The 23,372-nt window shown below is 42.7% G+C and overlaps 2 protein-coding genes across 2 annotated transcripts in view; both read left to right on the top strand.

The window, feature by feature from the left end:
* Positions 1–9,071, top strand: part of ubl3a (ubiquitin-like 3a) — a 31,043-nt gene extending 21,972 nt beyond the window's left edge. Inside the window, exons 2-5 of the mRNA XM_030100561.1 lie at positions 2,014–2,122; positions 5,074–5,160; positions 6,526–6,603; positions 7,302–9,071. Coding sequence (XP_029956421.1) covers positions 2,014–2,122; positions 5,074–5,160; positions 6,526–6,603; positions 7,302–7,354 — 327 coding nt within the window. The 3' untranslated portion in view covers positions 7,355–9,071. The remainder of the gene's footprint in view (positions 1–2,013; positions 2,123–5,073; positions 5,161–6,525; positions 6,604–7,301) is intronic.
* Positions 9,072–21,825: 12,754 nt separating this feature from the next.
* Positions 21,826–22,809, top strand: LOC115395721 (olfactory receptor 6C4-like). Its single transcript, XM_030101358.1, has one exon. It carries the CDS (start codon positions 21,826–21,828, stop codon positions 22,807–22,809), a length of 984 nt encoding a protein of 327 aa, XP_029957218.1.
* The last annotated feature ends 563 nt before the right edge of the window (positions 22,810–23,372 follow it).

Genomic DNA, 23,372 nt, shown 5'->3' with positions numbered 1-23,372 from the left:
TGTCATTCAGCCGTCGTCGTCTCGTCTGCTCAGAAACACTCGGAGATCGTCTTTATGATCTCCTGTGCCGAGTCGACGCTGCCCTTCATGAGTCACGACGGGAAGCAGCGGCAGCGGCAGCGGCCAGACGCCGCTTCTGTTCCTCATTCATTCCAGCTCGTTTCGCAACGCGCCGCACAGGAGCGCCGCCGCGCACACGGAGGTGTGTTTGCGCATCAGCGATTGTTTACCTGCCGGTGTGTGTTTGCACACAGCGCGGTGTGTTTTCACAGCCCCAGACGCTTCTGCTTATCTATAAAAAATAAGCACGGGCTCAAAACTATCAAGTGCATCTGATCTCCTGGAAGCTGCTTACGTCCTGAGATCACACAGGAAAATGTTTTTATCGTCGCATCGCTCCACGTGGCGGTTCGCACATACGTATAAATATATGAATACGTATGGATACACGTATTTGGTTGTGTATGGCCTTTTAGCGCTTAAACCTATAAGCTGATTTGGTAACGTGCTTACAGAGATCTCAGTTTCAATCCGTTGGTGTTAGCTCTGTTACATCACAGCAGCGCGAGTGTGTGTGTGTGTGTGTGTGTGTGTGTGTGTGCATATACACATTTGCGTGTGTGTGTGTGTGTGCTGTCAGCGTGGTGGGGCTGGGGGTGTGGTGCCCAGAGCTAACAGACGCTTGGCACATGGAAACACGCTGGGAACAATGACACACGTGCTCGAGCCATGCGTGCACCGCAGGCCGGCCTCGAAAATACAGTACAGAGGCGAAGCGAAGACTCTTAAAGGCGCACCGCGCCGCCGCTCCACGTCAGATAAGAGGGAACTTCTGATCTCCATCATAATTCCCCCGCAATTTAATTCCTATGCAAATGAGCCAAATCTCAACACGATGATGTTTAGTTCACTTCTGTATTTTTTATTTTTTTTACTGTATTAAGGCAATTGACAGTGATAAATAGACACAAGCATCTGCCAAGTCACGCATCCCATCTGTCATTCAGCGCGTCTTTTCATGCTGCACAGAAGAAATGTGTGTATAGGGTTCTATGATCTTAGAGTCTGCATGCATCATGGATTATATCTCCGCATCGTGATGATGTTGAAGCGTCCTTGAAATACACTTATTCTCCACATGCTTGTGAAGTGTTCTTCAGCATCTCGGCTCGACCTCTGACCTCTGTGTAAAAGGGGGCTAGAAGAATGAGGACTTGTCCGCCGGGAACAATAACGTCTGCCTAATAGTCATTTTTATCACACTTGCTGCCGCTGCAGACTCCTGGAAGAAGCTATTTGGAGCAGAGTGCACGTTTTAACAGCCTTCAGTGTCCAGCATCAGCTAAATGTTCGTGTTTTGTGGGCGGCAAGAGTGAAGGTTGGTTGTGTTGAAATTACAAAAGGTGCCCAGAGTCTGACTTATAAATAGCACCGGTATAAATCTACTTTATGCCCGCGCATCAGACGGGGTTTAATGCGTCGCTGCAGTCAAGGAAATTAACCTCAGAAATGCATTGTGCCATAAAATACAGCAATGAAAATGCGATTCAGAAAAATTTTTTGGTTGGCCTTGGAAATAAATGGACCAAACGAAATACACGGAATGAAAAATGTGCAGAGGGTTTTTCCACTCATCCCGCGATGAAGCGCATGCTTTAACGCTTAAATGGAAGAGATAAAAAATGAGCCACGCAGTCAGTGACAGAGCTGCAAAGCAAAGAGACAGGACTGCTCTCGGAGGCTCTGAGAGAAAACTGAAGAGGAAGTCGGACAGACAGATGGGAGATGATCCAGCGGAAGGAAGCTCCTCGGGGTTCTCATATCCTTCTCCCATTTCCTATTAAATTACTTTCCTTGAACCTGTGTGCTTCCTGATCTGACTGAAATATGGCACAGCTCTTTATTATCATTATTATTAAGCTCATTTCTCGTGTATCTATCACCGCTTCTTGCATACAGTGCTTTGCTAATGGGTGTGTTTTTTTTTTTTATTATTCTTTATCTGTGTTGCAGATAAATCTGCGGCTCATCTTAGTCAGCGGGAAGACGAAAGAATTCCTCTTCTCTCCGAATGACTCAGCAGCTGACATTGCCAAACACGTCTATGACAACTGGCCGATGGGTGAGTATCTCTCGTTTGTTAACCGATCCAAGAGATTAACTCTCTTTGCGAATTAAATCAGTTAAAGAACGATCCGTCAGCTTACGTTGATCCCCATTCTGTCAGGACCTCCCGCCTTCGCGTTCGATTTGATTTATGACTTCTCAAAGTGTCGTTCCCTAATTTGTCTTGACTCTTCTAAAGCGATCGCGACAATCAAACGGCTTTGGAGCGACAATAATTCAGTTTCCATCTTGACGAAATGCAGCGTGCGTGACAGTGGCTGTGTGTCTGTGGAGTTGCTTGCGGTGATAAAATCCCAAAATAAATCTCAACCAGCACTTCTGTTCATATTTACACAGATTGGCAGTAACTTTCCGCTCATTTTAGATGTTCAACGCTTTCATGGGTACTTTAACTATTCTTATCACAAGATAAAAGTTAAAAAAGGAAAAAAAAAAGAAAAGCCTGCTCTCCTATAATCAAAGGACCACATGACCAGCAGGCAAACATCAATCATTTTCACTTCCCTGCCGTGACGCACATGACTGATGTGTCATTGTTCAAAGGTTTAACTTTCACAAGAAGATTCACATGCTGTTGAGCAGACGCTGCTCAGAAGCCAGGATCAGCTGACTGTTTGCCGGAATGGTAATTACACTCAAACTGCCATGTGAGGACTCTGAAGATTTGTCATTAAAAAAAAAAAAAAAAAAAAAAATGGGTTTAACCTTTTAATCAAAGTCAGACTGATGAATTATCTCCGGTCTTTACAAGGGCCCCTTATCAAAACAATCGGATTACAGAAAAATATGTTAAAAATGAGCAGATTGAGGAAGTCAGACTGACTGGAGATGTCAAATGAGCTTCGGTACGTTTCGGTGGAAATCCACATGGAAATGATTTGTGTCGTGATGTTTTTGCACAGTGGCGTGGTTGTTAGTGCTCTGGCCTCACGGTGAGCCGGTCATGGGTTTGAATCTGTCTGTGTTTGCGTGTTCTGTGTGTGTGTGTGTGTGGGTGGCGGTTTTCTTCGGGGATGCCAGTTTAGTCCTTGGTTTAAAAAACATCCCTGAAGTGTGTCTGTCTCCCCCTCGTAGCTGGGATCTGTTCCAGCGGACTGATCAGAGTGTAGAAGCCTGATAGACGGATAGATTTTCCAAGCAGAAATCACACTCCTGCCACAGACTCCAGACAAAAACACTGGCACATACTGTATCGGCCCCGATTTGACAAAAACCTGCCAGTAAGACTTATTGGAAAGAGATTTTGGGTGAGAAATATTGTTTTTATCAATACACCGTTTTTATTTTGTGGATATTAAGATACTGTTGGCAATAAAAAGTTATGCTCTTGTTGACAGCAGTCTGAAAGTTTCATTTTGGGAAACACAAACAGCACAGTGAATAATTAGTGTTGAATGTGTGATATCTCCTGTAAAGAAGCAGACCCTGGCAGCTTGCAGCCCCTCCCTGACAACACAGGACTGGAAAGATATTGCTAATGCAACACACATGATGGGAATAACTGTCTCACTTTGGTCTGCATGTGTTTGTTGGATATAAAAAACAAAATCTTATATGTGTGCTGCTTTGCTATAATAACTTTAATAATGATAATGTTGAGTATTTCCTTGAGCTGTTAAGAATTTCTGTAACTTTGTGTGGTGTTAAGTTGGATAGCAGCATTATATGAGAAATAAAAGCGACTAACGTGGCCAAAATAGCCTCCCTGTATTTGAGAATGCTTTTGCAAACAGCTGCATTTTTTTTGCACCATATCAGTGTACGGAAACTGTAGGGAAGACGGATGGACGGACAAACTGTTCCATCCTCACGTACGAGGAGATGAGTTGTGTAATTGACATGTGTTTTTGAGGCGAGGTCTGGCTAACCTGCAGCTTCGCCAGCCTCAGATATCGGAATGTGAGCTTTTGGGAGCTGCGGATGATCGATGAACCCATCCGTTTGATGTCTTTTTGCAATAACTCATATCATTACGTAAGGGCGTAATTGCAAACAGCCTCGCTGTTGGAAAGCAGATGCCTGGACTCCTCCTGGCTGGCTTCCTGCGCCGTGATGCCAGATTCACGAGGAGGTGTGTTGTATGTACGGACGGATCTGTCCTCTACGCTCAGATTTTAAGATCTGAGGCCGCGTTCAGATCCCTTTCATGTAGGTCTGTGTCAGCGTGTGGGAACGCACAGATCGGCGGTAATTAGAGTGAACTCGGCGCGGCCTGATTATCACTGCATCCAGGAATGTGGGATCACAGTCCATCCATCCCCTCCGTTCTACGCCCACTCCCCGAGCGCTGCTTCCACCAGGAACCTCACCCCACCTTCAGAGCCGAGTCAGCTGCCGCCCTTTTTTCCCCACGGCGCGCCGAACTGGCCTCCGCTCCAGGAGGAGAAACTGCAGATTGCATCGCTGTCACTGCGATTCTCCTCGACGACGCCGCTTCTTCCTCTTGGGTCCTGTCGGCTCTGGGAGCGCCCGGCGTTCCTCCCATCCTGAACCCTGCCAGACCCGGAGCCGACACTCAGTCAGCAGCAGCAACACCCTCCTCCGCCCGGCCGGAGACGAACATCTGGCGGCCAGACTCCGCCGCCGTGCAGCTCCCGCCCCGCTGCCTCTCTTTTTCACCTCTGGTTCTCCTCTCTTTCTCACGTTGGCCGTGGCGCCCCACAAAGCCCAAGTATCAAACATTCTCCACATGACGGTCTAAAATATCCAAAAATGTTCAAAATTGATTTATTGGGGACTTTTAAGAAATTGCTCATTCTTTTTTATGCTATTCTTTTCATATTTTGAGGTAAAGAGGTTAAAACGGCGATACAGAGAACAACCATGAGGAAAACTGAATCAAGAGAAGATGAGCGAGACTTCAGAAAGCTCTGTTATCGTTTCCCCTTGTTGTTTTTGTCTTTAACGCCATCTTTCCGTTTGTCTCTGGCCGCGTTGTTTTTTCAGACTGGGAGGAAGAGCAGGTCAGCAGTCCGAACATCCTGAGGCTGATCTACCAGGGACGCTTTCTGCACGGCAACGTAACACTAGGAGGTGAGAAAACACAGGAGAGAGAGAGAGAGAGAGAGAGAGAGGTTCATTCCTGTGTGCACGTGGGCGTGCACGCGCGGAGTTGCAGCCGTGTGCTGCTGGAAAGTTCTTTGCTGTTCTCATCTTTTTCCTGAGCTGCAGAACAGAGGCGGCTCAGTGCTCCGGACAAGCCCGCTTTGACCGAGAGAGGGAGGAGAGAGGAAATCCAGAAAGAGAGAGAGAGAGGGGAAAGAGGGAGGGGGGGGGGGGGGGGGGGGGGGACGGGACTCCAAGCAGGACAAAGAGGAGACATGAAGAAAGAGAGAGGGATGAAAATGAGAGAGAGTGTTGTCTTTCGTTCACTCCTCTCTGGATTTTAGACGTTTTTTTTTTTTTTTTTTTTTGTTTAATTTGATCTAACTAACCCAATTGAGATTTGATTGCTGTTTTTGTGGTTAATGGGGTTACGGCCCTCGCTAACCCTTTTACATTCATCCCATTACTGCCATCTATCTGATAATTCCCTTATCGCTGGTTTAACGTGTTTGCACGCCGACGCCGAATCCTCTTACGGCCGGGCCAAAACTCCCCGGAAGACTCTGAGGCTCGGTCAAGCAGACGTCACCACAGCCGACATTTCTACTGCTAATTAATGTTTAAAATCAGTTTATTGCATGCAGTTTGTTTATCTTCATGTTGTGGAAGGTTGTATTATATATGTTCATATATTATGGATTTGTGCAAATATCCTAGAATGGTTTGTATGATTTCAGTGAACTTTTCTACAATATCAGTCACAATATTTCAGTGTTGCAGACCTAATAGTGAGACTACAGATCACACAAAATACGCTTTTATTCCACTTTGAACTGAGAAATCGTTGGATTTTAACACATATTGGAGACATGATAGATGTGGTTCAGTTATATAATCCTAGGATAATATGAAACACCACAATATCAGGCTTGTTATTTTGGTTATGATGGGTTAATGTCATAACTTCCCCCAAAATATATTGAATCAGTGGTTCAATAATCCTTCTGTGTGATGCTGTGACTTGTCAGTATCAGATATTTTAATTGACTTATCTCATTGATTAATGTCTCGTAAATCCAGCTCTGCAACTTTATCCAGGAAAAATATTTTTTTTCGGTTGTTTTCTTTATACTCCTAACACCATCTTCGTTCCACTGAATTGAATCTCGGACGTTTTCTTCCGGTTTCCTTCCTTTCTCCAGATTTGTTCCGGGCGTTCATAGTTCGTCCTGAGCGTCAGAAAGCTGTTCGACGATGGCGACTGTGAAGGACTTTGTGCAGACAGACGCGCTGTAGCTGTCTGAATAACCTCCACGTTCTGCTCTCTCTCTCTCTCTCTCTCTCTCTCTCCAGCTCTCAAACTGCCCTTGGGGAAGACCACGGTGATGCATTTAGTTGCCAGAGAGACGTTGCCTGAGCCAAATTCCCAAGGTAACCGGCCCTCCGTCTCCCCTCTTCCCTTTTCAGGAGGGCTTTCACACACCAGAACAGCTTGAAATGTTCTGCTCCGGGGCCGTTATTTATTTCCACACATGGCTGCTGTGTTAGGAACGGCCACTAGTGTAAATAATTGGCTCTTTTAAGTGTTTCCCCAAGATACAGCGCATTGTGTGGAATATACGGCTCGTATAAATCATACCGGTCGGCAGGATCCGTTTTTATGACTGTGCAGTAAACTCCCGTTTAATCTGCGAATTAGACCAGATAAATGGAGTTCAAATGAACATCTAAGTGCGCTTATAGACTGTCTATGATTTGTTTTTCAGTGCAGGACTTCAGAGCAGGATCTGTGGTTTTTGTGAGAAGGTTCACAAAGAAAGGTCAAATTACAAGAGAAGAAAATGACTGTTTGACGGCTCCAAGCGTGCGACAATGTGCAGCAGATGATTTGTAAAAGAGGGACACTTTAGAATGACAAGGATGCTTCAATAATTGTTGGTCAAATCCCAGCATTCAGTCTGTTTGATTGAAACATTTAAAGCAGCTAAAAGCTCCCCTGTGTGTGCAGAACGAGACGAAACGGAAATAGTTTGGATTTCAGCAGATTCATGACTTTTTTTTTTTTTTTAGATGTAAACAAACGGTCCTGTTGTAGATTGTATAATGCCGTCCGACTGTTGTCTGTGCAGGTCAGAGGAACCGAGAGAAGACCGGGGAGAGTAACTGCTGCGTCATTCTGTAAACACACACCTCCGCTGCCAGCGCCTCAGTCCTCCTCATCCGTTCTCGCCCTCCGTCTCCTGGACCCGATGAGCTTTGTCCCCCTGTCCTGGAGGGGATGTGAATACCGTCGCAAACACACACCTTTACACACACACACACACACACACACACACACATACACTCACAGAGGAAGACAGCAGGCTCAGAGGACTCCGATGAGGGGAGCAGGAATATGATTAACAGGAGTTGATTCCTTTGTTGTACTTGATATGTTGTCATAACTGAAAACAAAACTCAAAAAAAAAAAAAAAAATTGGAGAAAGGAAACTGGATTTTGCATGTGTGTGTGTTTTTCTTTTCTTTCTTGATGCACACCTTTTTAAGCCTTCTGCCACACACACACACGCATCTGGTTTAGCGATCTGAAGTCAGTGTGTTAAAGGTTTAACTGGCTCCTCGCTCTAGCCGGTTGTCGTTATAATGCAGTGCCCAAGTTTGTGTGCGTGAGCGTGTGTGTCAGTATGTGTGTGTGTGTGTGTGTGGCCTTGTTTTCTCATACAGACCGCTGGGAAATTTAACCACTAACAAGTCAGATTCTCAGTCCACACATCCAAACCACATGTTTGTGTGATATCCTTCAGTGCAGACGTGCCTGATCAGAGATCTAGAAACACGACACACACACATAAACGCACACACACTCACACACACCTGTGTCCGACTCACTGCCCTCCTCTGCATGTGCCCTTAAAGGCGGCGAGAAAGGATCGTCTGCTGAGAGCGAGGCGGTGCCGCTCCGTTCAGTTCAGTGTGTTTTAGCCAAACGAAGCCTAACAAGCAAACCGACAGACGACCGGTCTGGTTTGGGACGTTTGTTTGTCCATGATTCTTTGCGGCTGTGTTTTGACAGTCCATCCATGTTAACTGACCGACTAGTGTTGTGATTAATAAGCATCATGTCACTTTTCGCTCCCCCCCCCCCCGTCTCATTGTGCTCCTTTTTTCTAACAGTGTTGTGAAGGGTCTGGTCGACAGCAGGGTTATTGATCTCAGAATGGAAATGCTCCCTTATTTGTCTTAATTCGCCCCCCCCCCCTCTCTCCTTGATTCTGCATTAATAAATCCATTTTGCACAACTGAAGCATGTGCTCCTTCATCAGATTAATTAAAAAAAGAAAATGTATAAAAAATGTTCTATTGTTTATTTTATATTTTTCCAATGGAAGTAATGTTCCAAACTAAGGTAACATGTGTAGAATATATTTAATATGAATCTTATATAGAAGATGATGACTTTAGATCTTGGTGATATACATTATATTGGTGTTTAGTCTCTGATTGTGTATACGGTTAGCTTCTAGCCACTTCACAGTCACTCGCTGACAATGTCTTGTGCTTCGAGAGCAGCAAATCTTCCCTAATCATTGATGGACTGATGGATTTTTACTTTCTTTCTCTTGTGATCTTTTATCATTATTTTCTTTTTTTTTTTCCATATGTTTATAATTTAATGTAATCCATTTTCGTTGTGGTTTTTTGCTTTAAAGAAAAATCGCTTTGTAACAGCACTAGGTCTTAAAAAAAATATTGTTTATATTGATCAGGGTTCAAAATCTGTACAGAGATAAACGTTTTCAAAACCGATTGTAAATAGCACTAATGCTCCCCTCTCCCCTCCTCCAAACCTCAAAATGGAATACATCTGTAAACTAAATAAAGGTTATTGAAGTGCTCCACCTCCTCGTCACGACTCATCGTGTGTCTGTATGGATTTTGTAATTTTGGGGAATAAACTGACGTCTGCCGCCTGCTGACAGTTCGGATGTTTCACTCGGCTCAGCAGGTTCGTCGGGTATTGCTGTTCAAGTTGTTAAGATGGGAAACAGGAACGTTTAGGTTTTTATTTCGATGATTAAATAGTGGGCAAATATGTCACATAAACCAGTGCTACAGTGTTTCTAGAAGAATCTAAACAGTAATGTCTGTCCAGGTCTGTGTTATATTCCACTCAGACATTTCCAACGACATGCATTTGCCACTAAACAGAGTCCATTTTTAATTGTATTTCAGTTTGACATAAACAGAAGTTCTTAATCTCCATGCTCCCGTCTCTCAGTGTGAAGAACAGTCATAGAAGTCCGAGAGTAAAAACTGAGGATTCTGTTCTGGAAGGTCAAAATTTGCATGAAGCACCAAAAGTCAGCAGGAGCCGAAAACATGTTCCGAGTAAACTAACTTGGTTACATTCCAGCTTTGTGTGCAGGAATGCGTCGTGAAGAGATTTACTTCTGACGGCGAGCGCTGACCAGCTCTTGTGGAACGGCAGGTTGAGTGTGGAACTCGTCAGACAGAGCTTGTTGACCGTCAGCTCGCATAGAAGGCAGCCGGCAGTCGGCCGCCAGAGTCGTCGGAGCTGATAAAAGTCTAAATGCAAGAAGGAATAAAGTGAAATTGCACAATTTCTGTCAGTTGATCGGCCGCTCATCCTGTTTGCGCAACAGTGAGGAAGGTCAAAGTGCAGCAGGAAGAGCAGCGAGGAGCATAAAGCACGGATCACTTTCACAAACTGTTAGACCTCATTAGAAAACTAAAACAAAATGCATCACAGAGCCAGGAAGTAGTTATTAACATACATATAAAGACGACAGAGTTTTGGTGGAGTCACACTCCACAGAGTTCAAATCTGGGTTCAGATCTTTCTGTGCAGCTTTTGCATGTCGGCTTCTTTTCACAGCTGAAAAACGTGCTGTTAAAGTTGATTATTGCCTCTAAACTTCTTAAAAAAAAAAGGTTTGAGAGTCAGTGTGTCAGCATTTGTCCTGAGAAGTGTGACTTCACCCATAATCAGCCGGTATCGGCTCCAGGGCCACACACACCGCTGCAAGGAGTGTGTTCTGATGGTGTATTATTTACACGTAATGGCCGGTCTCCTGCCGCTGTGACGTCTCTGAATCCACGTCTTGTCCACCACACGGTAACGCAGGCCGCATATTTTGCACAAACTGCAATTTTTGCTTCAGCTCTGAATGCAGGCCGAGGATTACGCTCACAGGATGTCCAGGACTTTCTCCAAAACTCAAACCAGCCAGTATCATTTCTGCAAATACAAACTGATGCCCCTTTGACAATGTGTGTCTGCATCCATAAACATCTGGATGTATGTGACATCTGGGCGTTCGGCTGCACAGCAAGCGAGGATGTAGCTGATATGACTTCATGTGTCTGGCCCTCCAGACCACAACAGCAGGTTTGAAGTGACGCTGGGGAGACGCCCTCTCATGAAGCTGCTCCGACATGTTCACTCCCGCGTTTGGAGGGATTAGATGGGAGAAATATAATCACACAGTGAGGCATTCACCAAACAGCACAGCCAGACGTGCGTCTGTGCTCAGTCAGTGGGTTCTGTGCAGTAAAGTTTGAGGATGGCGCCATCTACTGGTATAACACCGCCATGACAGCATCATTGCTGTAGAATAGGACAAACATTGTTCTACAGTTCACACAAACTTTTTTTTCTTTTACAGTGCATATTTTTATACACATTTTCTAAAGACGATATCACTGTGTGAAGAGAATGTCTGGCATTATTTATGAAATGTGTTGTCTGTAGAAGTGTGGAATAATAATTCTATTTAATTCAGTAGTTTGTTTTGTTTTCTTTTAGCTAAGGTTTGATTCAGAATTGTGACACATTTCTGTATGGGGTTTGCATGTTCTTCCTCTTTGTAAAAAGGCTGCCTCCCAAAAGTCAAACACACATAACTAGAATAGAATAGAATAGAAAACTTTGACAAATGTTCACACAGTTGATAAAAGTGGTGTAGAAGATGGATGGATGGTCTCACAATGTATTTCCACAGCCCCACATGGCCTATACTGATAAACAGCAATGTACACATGTTACAGTTCAATCTCAGTCCAAAATACTACAACACGATCAGAAATCATCGGATGCAGTGTCGTGTTGTCAAATATTGCATTATTGTCACATTTTTGCAGTACGATGATTCCACTTTGGGACCACAGGGAGAGAAGTTTTAAACATATTTTTAACTTTACTATAATCCATAGTGACCTGACATAATCTATTGTCGGTATAAATCTTTACCTTCTGATTTATATTCATGAAACTACCTTCTGTTCACCTTGATGGCAGTTGGCATGCGTTCCCACGGGGAAGAGAAATATAGCGTAGCAGATGGTGTGAATAATGTCTGAGACCACAAAACAGCTGCATGATGGAGTGGATTGTTCCTCTGTACTCAGCAGCTGTGAGGGCTTCGGTTTGTCAACGCAATCTGAAGAAACTGGAGGGAGGGTACGGTCACGGCCCTCCGGCTGAGTGGGGGGTGGGGGTCGGCTCTTGGGCTCTTGGGCCTTGGGCCGGCTCCTGCCGGTCCTGGCTCCCCGGGCCCCGGGGCCGCCGGCTTGCACTTCCTTCCTTCCCTACACCTCCTCTTGTTGTTGTGGCCTGGTCTGTTCACTTGCTTGTTTCATCGACCTTTTTTCTCTTTCACTTTATTTGTGGGGGGAGGAAAAAAAAAATATTGGTTCTGGTTCTGTCGGTCTTTCTGTTGGCTACCGATTTTGATTTTGTCCGTCTCTGTGTTGGTTGTCGGCTCTGTTTTGGTGCTGTTTAGATTGTGGTTTGGGATTGTTCTCTGTTGCATTTGGTGTGTCGACAACACTGTCCTGTATTGTGAATTTGTATTTAAATTGTGCTCAAAAATAGGCTGGAAGAGCACTTTGACCTGAATGGAACGTCATTTAGTAATAATCTGACCATGTAGTGTCCAACCAACTACATTTCCAGTTTTCCAAACATTTTTCAACACAGACTGATTGATGTGTTTGTGGTGCATTGATGAGAGCAGGAAGCACATCCACAGTCAAAGATCATAGATCTAAGATCTAAACCTATAGGCGCTTAACTAGAAAACAGTCCTGTTTGGCCTGAACCAGCCAAATCTGTGAGCTTTATTAGTGTGAACCTCTTCGATTGAAACTAATTCCACAGCTGATTTCACCTGAGACTGGGAGCTGAAAACTCTGCCTCTCTTACTACTTTTGGGGAACCCAGAAACCTCCAGGAGGCCTGAGAACGAAGCCTTCTCGTGAAAACATAACAATGGAAGTTAATAGAGTGTCTCCTAATAGAGGTCAAACTTAAATGACCTACAGAGTCACATATGTGACTCACAGCAATTTTTTACCAGGAAATTAGAAATGAAAGAGGGGTTATATTTTGGCCTGTAATTCACTACAGTAGGCTCAGTGTTGGGTTTTAATAAAAAAGAAAAGTTTGAATAACAGCGACATACAAAGCCTGTTATAAGAAATAAACCACGAAAACTGCTCTGAAATGAAAAATGTGTACAAAGTACGTATAGATGGGGTTGTTTCATTGAATTTGGTCAAAACATAATCTGACAGACATCTCATTTACTCCCAGCCGCCGTAAAAACAGTTAATATATGTTCAAACCATGTCAACCTGACAGCAAGGTGCAATTACAATAATAAGTGAATTTATCCACCTTCAGTGTCTAATAATGAACAAAAATGCAGTGTTACAGCTGACATTTTCAACATGTACAGAGATGTTAAAGTCGCCCAGTTTCATAAGCATTTATTCCCGCCCAGGTTGTATTTATAGGCCTTCAGCACCTAACAAAGTGTGTAACGAAACAGTGTCAATGACAGATGGATTATTGAACAATTTCTCAGTAGACTACATTACTGCAACTCCTAACATGACAAACCTGGTTTAAAGTTGTCAATGTATTGATGGCTTCTTCAGCGTTTTGCTTGTTTGTTTCTTTTAAATTAAAGCAAAGTAGCACACAGATCACGATCTTAGCTACCGGCTGAGAGCATGCATGTTGTCATCTGAAGAATAAAATGTATTCCTTTCAGGACATTCAGCTCTACTGTGGGGATTTTCAGAAGTTGTTAGTAACAAATATTTGTTGTTCTCGAATGTCATGAAAGCGGAGTGAGGCAGTGCAAAATGAAATAAACACACAGGTCGAGTATATTAAAAGGTCAGTTTATCTCAGTGGGAGAAACTAAATGCACCTCAACAGTCAAAGCACCTGTTCTCATCATGGATAACCAGTTATAATTTTTGACCACATTTCATATATTATTGACTAAAATAAATAGCATTCTTGAAGGTAAATCCAAAAATATGTTTCCTTGTGTTCACTGTGGTGTGTCAAACAAATATTTCCCCTGGAACCTTAATTCCTTTCATCATCTTTGTGGCTGTTGTCAGCTCCTTATGTTATTTTTGTGTCTGTTTGAAGTGTTTTTTGTCTCTTCAGGGCCCATTAATGCCTTTTCCCCAGACAGCGCATTAACGTTCCCCTGCAGTGCTTATATTTGGGCTACTTGAGCCAAAATGGAACTTTTTTATCAGCGAAGAAAGTTCCATGTGCAAACCCTGGTGGTCCCAGCATGTGGACTGAGGATGAACCAGCTCAATATTGGAAATATTAATAATAACATTCAGAATGAATTCACAATAAATTTTGCTTGGGTCTGTTTGACTATTTGAAATCTGGCAATACATATTTTGAACATCAATTAATCAGATCACAGACAGAAGGCCTCACTTACAAAAAGTTTGGTAACACTTTACTTGAAGCCCCTCTTTATAACACATTATAAGTAGTTATAAACACTAATACATGATCACAATGCTTTATAACTCACTATACAGCAGTATACAGCATAGGATTAAGGTTAGGGTTAGGGTTAGGGTTAGGGTTAGGGTTTGGTCCTGGCATTGTGATCATCTATGAATGTTTATAACTACAGCTACACATGTTATAATGGCATTATAATGCTTTATGAATGTACTTATAATGTGTTATGCAGGGGGGCTTCAAGTAAAGTGTTACCAAAAGTTTATAGGCCCATGGAAAAGGAAAGCTGTGGTAAAGATAAGAGGAAGAACAAAAAAGCCAAGGAAGAAACAAGAAAATATCTTTACATAAGAGGAAAGATCAAAAATGTGGAAAGTAAGAGAAAACAGCAAAAGGAAACAGAGAAATTCAAAATGAGGACGGAAATCTGACCACATTGAAATTAATGTAAGGCCAATCATTTCTGAATGTGTCCGTTTAATTTTCCAACATTACATTTAGTTTTCCTTTATTGGAAAGAAGTGACGCAGCTATAATATAATTCTTTTTTTTTTTTTTTTTTTTTTTTTTTCCCTTGTCCTGTTCGGCAGCTGGGGCGTGCAATATTGTATGATTGTAGCCTTTTACTATCCGAACAGATTTTAATGTTAGCAGCAGGACGAGACTGAGTCTCCTCCTGCTGCTGCCTTTATTTAAAGCTGGCATCCGGCATGGCTGCCGGACAGGACCGGGACGGAAATGCTCAGAGAGCAGGGACAGAAAGAGAGAAAGATAAAGACAGGGAGAACGGAAGGGGGGGGGGGGCGCACAACCTATGTACAAAGTCACAATACAAAACAGTGTTGTCGACGCACCACACGCAACCTAGAACAATCCCAAACCCCCAATCTAGACAACACCAACACAGAGCCGACAACCAACACAGAAAATTACAGAACCATACATACATTTTTTTTTTTCTTTTTTTCCGAACCATATTAGTGAACAGACCAGGCCACAAAAATAAAAGGAGGTGTAGGGGAGGAAGGAAATGCAAGGACACCACAAACCGTATTTTTTTTTTTTTTTTGAATATAGCTAGTCGTAACTAGTAGTAAACTAGGGGCGTGCATCAAGAGAGGTCTGCTACAGATCACCATTATTCTAACCACCACAAGAAGACAAGGTAACCCAGTATGTAAAGAGTGATTAAAGATCAACGTGATCATGTGAATATGATGGTGACAGTGATGGTGATAGTGATCATGCATATATGACCTCTGACCTCTGAGAAGGCCAGAAGCAGGCCAGAGAGGCCCTCAGAGCCCAGACAGCCGGTGGACATCACAGAGCCCGGATCCAAGCCGCCCCCCCAGGCAGACGCCCACGCTCCAGTCCAGAAACGGGGCAGAGGAAAGCCCCGGCCAGGGACCCTGGCAGTCCCGGGGCCCAGGCCCCGCGGAGCCACGACTGGCAGGAGCCGGTCCACCCTGGGCGCCGGACGCCTGGGGCGGGCAGGGCCGAGAGCCCAAGGCCCAAGAGCCCAGGAGCCAACCCCCCACCCAGGCGGAGGGCCATGACCCATCCGGGAGAACCAGCCCACACGGGCGGCTACCCACCCCGGGCCAGTACACCCCCCAGCGCTCCGGCCACGCACCCCGAGATCCAGGGCATCACCCCCCCCCCCCCCCCCCCACCCCCCCCACCCCCCCCCCCCCCCCCCCACCCCCCACCCCCCACCCCCCACCCCACCCCACCTCACGACCCCCACCCGGAACCCACCCCTCCGTCCACCGCCCGGCCCACCCTTCCCACCCCCTGTCCTCTTTTATAGGCCCATGGAAAAGGAAAGCTGTGGTAAAGATAAGAGGAAGAACAATAAAGCCAAGGAAGAAACAAGAAAATATCTTTACATAAGAGGAAAGATCAAAAATGTGGAAAGTAAGAGAAAACAGCAAAAGGAAACAGAGAAATTCAAAATGAGGACGGAAATCTGACCACACTGAAATTAATGTAAGGCCAATCATTTCTGAATGTGTCCGTTTAATTTTCCAACATTACATTTAGTTTTCCTTTATTGGAAAGAAGTGACGCAGCTATAATATAATTCTTATTGCTTTCTCTGCCATCATTGATGTATTTACACACTATAGAGCTTCAGCAGTAATCGGAAATGTAAGATCAAATCAATAAAAAAAACTTTACTTAATAAAGTTGCCAAAACAAAAGCAAGCAGCGCCATCTGTGTGATAAATATTTGTGTTTGTGTCAGCCTGCAAGGAGGGAAGGGAGCGGCAAGAGAGAGCTGGAGCTCGCCTCTGAGGATCAATTAGTCAGTTTGGCCAGAACAGGTTGAAGCCAGATTACGTTCTTCCGGGAAACAGACTTGTAGGACAACAAAAACACATCAGGCGTCTCCCGAGTCTGAAAGCAAAGAAACAGTGACACTGCGGTGGCATTCCCCCGAGATGCACACAGATCTGTTTGTGATGCTGGAGAGTCAGATGAAGTTCACTTTTATTACCCTTGATAACTTTTTTAGGCTTTTTGTGTTTGAGCAACTTAGGCCACGAAGGAAAGGTGAAGTTTTATTTTAATAAATATCAAAACTAATAAAGTATCTATTACAGTATCATTGTGAAGTTTAAAAAAAATGAAAGTAGAAAAACTACTTATCATGTGACAGTAACTGATGATACTTTTACTTAAAATGACAGCTGTTATTCGACACAAAGCAAAGGCACCAGTGGTTTCATGGATTCATAAGAAGAATCAGGCCATCGATTATGTAGTGAAAGAAAAAGGAACATTACTGCCGTATTTTTTTAATTATACATCATTTTTTGAGAACATCCAATAACATCCAGTCATAAAACACACAGATTGTGGAAAATAAGTGCAATTGGTCTTCAAGCAATACAAAAAATTGTATTTAATTCATTTAATCTAAAAAAAGGAGAAAATAAACCTTTTCCTAAAGAGTGCCTGTGTGTATTAAAAACGCCTCATTGCATTAAATTATGAAAAACATAAGAAATATCTTTGTGGAGCTTCTCTGATGTGATGATATATCAAACTACATCTCGTTGGCGCCTCAATCTGCCTGAAATCAATAAAACATTTCACCTCAAAGACTTAATCAGATGACGGTGAGATGAAATATTAGCTGTAAGCTCCATCTGTCTTCTATTGATTCCCATAAGAGAGTGCTGAACTGCAGGATTGAGGCGGGGGGGATTCAAACCATCAGATCCTCCAGCACCTGCCTTACACCCACAGAGCTAATTCATTAGTCAACAGAAGCTTAATAGTGAATCCCTGAGGATCACGCTTGGTGTAATAGTTTAGGTTCAGAGGCCCTGGAGCTTCAATATCCTCTGGAGTTCGCTCTGACGCAGTTCAAGGCCCACCACACTGAACACCATGGGGGTATTAATCATTCTGAGCTAATATTCCTCGGGAATTTAACGTATTCTGACTTGTTCAATCAGATCAGAAAAAAAATCACACTTCTTCGGTGTTCTTGTTGGGCCATGTCAAAGAGATTCAGTTCTATAGGCTACCATTTTTCATTTGTACAGTTCACAACGCCACGTGGTTAGCACTCCCACCTCACAACAGTGATTTCCTGGTTCAATCCCAGGCTTCAGAGCAGCTTTCTGTGTAAGCCTGAAAACAGCAACTTGAGATTAACTGGTGACTCTAAACTGTCCACAGAAATGACCCAGTGTGTGGTTTGTCCTGTGAGCCATGACCCGAAGTTTGATAAGGTGGAACAGAAACTTTAAAACTAGAATAATGTGTTACTTTTACGTACCAAGTCGCCCTGGTCAGGAAAGTTTAGAGAAAAAAAGCTCAGAGAGATGATGTACTTGTCACAGTCATTAAGTTTAACTTCCTCAAAAAGTCTTTCTCCCTTGGTCGTCCCCTGAAGTTCGGGACGGGTGTTTACTCTCCAGCATGTCGTCATCCTGCAATCGCAGCTGCAACAAGCAGCTCATTAACAGCCTCATTAGCCCGAGTTTTTCTGGCTTTCAGCTGGGGAGTAAAGAACAGATGAGTTGTGAAATGAAGTTTGTTGACTTGATTATCAGGATAACATGAATCATACTTGTAATTTATTCTCACTTGGGAGATAAACCCTTCATGCTCCACTGGCTCAAGGTCACCGGTGCCTCACAGATTCAGCCATCAGGATTTTTATCCATTGATTTCCTTTGATTTAACTCAGATATGAGCTGAGTAAGTTTTCATAGCACCACAGTGAAGTCACAGTGACCGCCAGTTTTATGCTTCTGTTATGTAACATACTAAAAGTGCCAACACATTTGCATTTTTTTTTTTATTTCATCCATCTTCTTACCGTTCTCATTAGTGTCAAGTCACAAGATAATGTTTACTGGGGATTCTTCATGATCCTGCTCACTCTGGCTACCCTCCGCCTGTCCTGGAGGGTGGCAAGTGTTGTACCCACGGTTTATTGACAGCCGCTTTGGTTTCACATGACTCAGAACTCAAGAGCTTTGATTTCATATTTGTTACTCGATGACATTAGTCCACAGTACACTTTTCCTTGGGGAGTGATGAGATTAAATCACGATATTTCTCATCTAGACGAAAAGCTGTCTCGTGGGCACAAGGCAGAAGCCTATCAAACTCCGAGCACACACCTAACGGAGTGGACACCTCGCCAAACGTGGACAACGGACTAGTTTTCCAGGCAAATTCTAGCCCGAGCGGACAGCCCCATGCTCCGTGCCTTCTTTTCCGTTTTTGGTGTATTTCTGGCAGATTTACAGAGTTACTGCGCCACCTAAAGGCCTAGCAGATAGATGCACTACATCATTTTGAGTCGTTCTCATGATGTCCTGTGGATGCAGACACACTGCCTGATCAAATTTAGGCACAAAGGTACTTTTATTCAGCCAGAAAGTTTATATTTATTTTTTTACTTTTTACCAGAAATGATACAGGCATTTTCCAAAAGTTAATAAGATGATGTCCAAGAAGCACCACTGTGGAAAAATATTCTCTGCTTTTATTTACATTTGACATCTCCAGGGGACACGACTGCTTGGAGTTTAGGGTGTCCCCTCATTACACCTGTGCACAAAATGTACCTGTATAGAAAGTCTGTTTTTCCAGTCATATTTTGTCAGTTTAGTTTTCTTAAAAGTAAAGTGGAAATCTTGTCTTGTTTCCTGATCATGAACCCAACATCGTGTTTCGTCTACTGAGCTGAGTGTCTCGTCACACCCCTAGTGTTTAATGTTAATGATAAAGGAGCACTGAGCCTGAGGCCGGAAAGGAAAACCTCTGTTGGTCATTTTGTTGACAGTCTTCAGTGCAACTTTGTTGAAGGAGGGCGACGTGACAAATTCTAAAAAGATTCATTCATCGTTCATTTTCTGAGCCACTTGCCCTTTTCAGGGGGCTGGAGCCAATCCCAGCTGAAAATGGGCGACAGCAGGGTTCACCCTGGACAGGTCACCACTCTGTCGCAGTGCCGACACAGAGAGATAGACAGCAGTTCACTCTCAAACAATTAACTTGGCATGAATGTTTTTTTTTTTTTTTTTTTTTTTTTTTTTTTGCATCTCTGCACTACTTGCTGTAACTGTTCTCCTTACCAGACTCTCTATTTGTAGATCTGTGGTAATTAAGAGTTATTTCTGTGATCATGGTCAAATATATCGACCTGCCTGTAACGATGACTCACCTTGCTTCATTGCTAGTATTTTATTACCGGGTATCTTCCTTTGGCTTCCTATTGCGATAATTTTATGTAGCTACGTAGGCATTGGGTATGCTATAAATAAAACAACTTTAAAAACCTGCGCAACTCATGTTTCATTAGTGACAATGTTTATCTTTCCAGTAATAATAACATACACGATGATGCAGATAATACCTGTAAATGCAAGAATTATAAACCTCACTGTCCCAAATACTCCCTTCCATGTTAACCTCAATTACACATGAGCTGTAGACACAAGAAATCAAAGAATCTCTGAAAAATTTGTTGAGGAAACAAACGAGACAAAATTACAAATCCAGATGTATCCACAATCTAAGTGTGTGTTTGTGACAGTACATATGTTACTTGTTACTTTCTTTATTTGGGCCTTTGAGCAGTAGGGTTGTAAAACACAAACAGCGAATTCTGCTTCTGTGAAATGGAAACGGAAAGAGCGGGTTTTCAGCATAATTGCAATTACAAGAATAAATCATTTTGAATATGTTTTCTGAAAAAGTGACCCCCTTCTCTGTCCTGAATAAATGATTTGTGATAAAATGCTTTAATTTTTATGCACAAATTCACATCTTTTCCTTCATCTTCATATATGTTGTTATGCACATTAACAGCAAACTGATCATGAATATTGCGGTGCTCTACTTTCTCCTAAATATGATTGTTTTATTCACTGCTTTCCTTATTGTTATGTAAACTCCTTTTATCATTGACGTTTAAAAAATATTACTCACTACATTTAAACAAATTTCTGAACTTTCTGTTCTTTAGATTATTAAAACTCAGTCAACCTTTATATTGAATAATTTATGAATTTATTCATTTGTTCTATACACCTGTCTTTTCCAGCATGGAAGCAGCAGAATGGAGGTCTGGCTTCTGTTATGTGCCCGACAGATTTGCTCTTCCAAGAGGAGCTTATAAGCATAAAGCTCCTCTTCTTAACATGCTTTCTTACTTTATTTTGAATACTGATACATGATATTGCTGGAACTGACAGGGGGACTGAAAGACAGGTAGAGAGACAGAGAGTGAAGGAAACAAACAAGCAAACAGACAACCCCACCCACTGAGGCAGAGAGCCATGATCATACCCAGAAGAACCGACCCACACGGACAGCTACCCCCCATGCTCCAGGCAAGTACCCCGAGATCCAGGGTATCACAACCCCCAAAAACCCTTCCCCGTCGCTCCTCCCTGCCCCCTCCTATGGTGAATACTTCAGAGTCACAGTGGAAATGTCAAAGTAATGGATGGTAACAACATTGGAGAATAAATAAAAACTGTTTAATGTCCTTCCAGGTTAATTCCTTTCTGTATCACCAAACACCAGCAAAGCCAAATTTTTAGCAAGTTTTTATTTGATTTTTGAGATTTTTAAGTAAATTGGTCAATACAGCTATAAAGCACAGATAGATAAATACGTTATATATCTTCATGTGTTGTTTGTCTCCCCGACAGTGTCTGAATATTGTATGCAGTACTAAAACACAAAATCGATTTAAAATTTTAATGACATGATCATGTCAGAATAAATAATATAATAATGACTAATAAAATATTTTTACTAATTCTAAATGTTATGAAATCAGTCATGATGCAATGAAATAGAAAACATGTTTCACAACTTTGAGAAGGACTGATGCACAGTATGGCTCCTCAGGCTTTAAAGACACCATATACCGTCCATTAGAAATATCTTTTATGCATAAAACCTGCAAAAAAGCCTCGTTTCTAAAAATGGAAACCCTATTGAAGATGATTACATTTTCTGATGCAGTTGTTTTTTTTATGCTCCTTCAATCACGCAATAACTCATTGTTGTTGGTTTTTTTAAGTGTTGGTGAGATGATATTTTAATAACGGCTAAAATATCCAATTTTCGCCAAAAAAAAAAAAAAGTGAGGTAGAAACAGGGCCAGACAGCGACGTAACGTGTCGGAGGTGGGGATGAGGATTGTTCCCTTGAAGCCACATCTGACACAACAGATAAATATTGACTGAGTGTCGTCACAAGAACTGGAGGACCGAGCGTCCTCACATCCACACAACGCAGCCCTGACCGACAGAGAACAATCAGCTGATCGTCAACAACGCTGTAGCTCCACAATGAACTTATTCAACTCCGCTCTCGGGAGAAACATCACATTTGTGCACCCTGCCTACTTCCTCATCAGTGGATTTGTCGGCATACCTAATATCAAATATTACTACATCTTTCTGTTTTTCGTGTACATCGTTTCGGTGCTGGGGAACATGGCTGTCATGACTGTTATATGTTTGGATCATAGTCTGTGGAGTCCCAAATACATTGCTGTTTTCAACCTGGCCTTTTGTGATCTGTTCGGGAACACCGCTCTGGTGCCCAAGGTTCTCGACGTCTTTCTTTTCAACAACAACCGCATCGCCTACAAGGACTGCTTGACGTTCCTGTTTTTCTGCTACACCTGCCTTTCGATGCAGTCGTTCAATCTGGTTGTGCTGGCGTACGACAGACTGGTGGCCATAATCTTTCCTCTGCACTACTCGGTGAAGGTGACCCACAGGTTTATGTTTTCCATGATCGCTGCTTTCTGGTCCGTCATCATATTAGCGGTGCTCATAGCCGTCGGTCTCCTCACAAGGCTTTCCTTCTGCGGTTCTGTGGTGATCAACAGTTATTTCTGCGACCACGGTCAGCTTTATCGACTTGCGTGCAATGACCATTTCCCCAGTTATGTCATTAGTTGTTTGTACCCAGTTGTCATGTTCTGGCTTCCGCTGGTTTTCATCTTGTTAAGTTATCTTTACATCGGCTGCACTTTGGCTAAAGTGGCCAATGCTCAGCAAGGCCTCAAGGCCTTTAAAACGTGCATTGGTCACCTCTTACTGGTTGCAATTTATTTTATTCCACTTTTGATTACATTTACCTTAATGGAGAAAATACACCCAAACGCCAGGATCATAAACCTGTCTCTGACTTCTGTCTTCCCCCCCATGCTCAATCCCATCATATATGTTCTGCAGACACATGAAATTAAAGAATCTATTAAGAGATTATTAAAAATTGGCAGGAGACCCAAACGAACTGTAGCAAAAATAGTTATAACGTGACTACTGTGTAAAATTAAATAAAGTAAACAACGATAAAGCCACTTTTGTTTTTTTATTAGTTTTGGAAAAGCACAACTTGTATTGTTAAAGTCAAGATGAAATTCAGTGAGACAGAACTCATGAAGGTTTGTGTGACAGCTGGTTCAATGAAGAAAAAACAAATAGAAAGGAAATCTCATACTTTGGAGATGTAAATATGTTATGCATTATCCTATCAGCTGTTTTAGAAGTGAACCATAGGTTATTTTTATCCTTGTGTTTTTGTGGCTATAAGCAACTGAGTCGACTGAAATAAAATTAAATATATTCGTTAATTTATCAGACAAATTACAAATCACATAAATCATGAAGGTAATCAGGTTGTTTTTTTTCTGTAATCCCATATTCCACATATAAATACAGAGGACAGTTTTGTCACAATTGTGTATTGTATGTTGATGTCAGTCAGTCTACTTGGTGTTTTTACTACTGTGAGTGACGCTGGGTTGATATATTGCTTGAGAACACAAAAATAATGTGCAAATGAGAGATATATGAATGATCCGGTGCAGTTTAAATATGAC

The sequence above is a fragment of the Salarias fasciatus genome, chromosome 10, assembly GCF_902148845.1.
Source record: "Salarias fasciatus chromosome 10, fSalaFa1.1, whole genome shotgun sequence".
Classification (NCBI taxonomy): domain Eukaryota; kingdom Metazoa; phylum Chordata; class Actinopteri; order Blenniiformes; family Blenniidae; genus Salarias; species Salarias fasciatus.
Note: the sequence above shows the minus strand (reverse complement) of the source record. Positions and strands in the feature narration are given on the sequence as shown.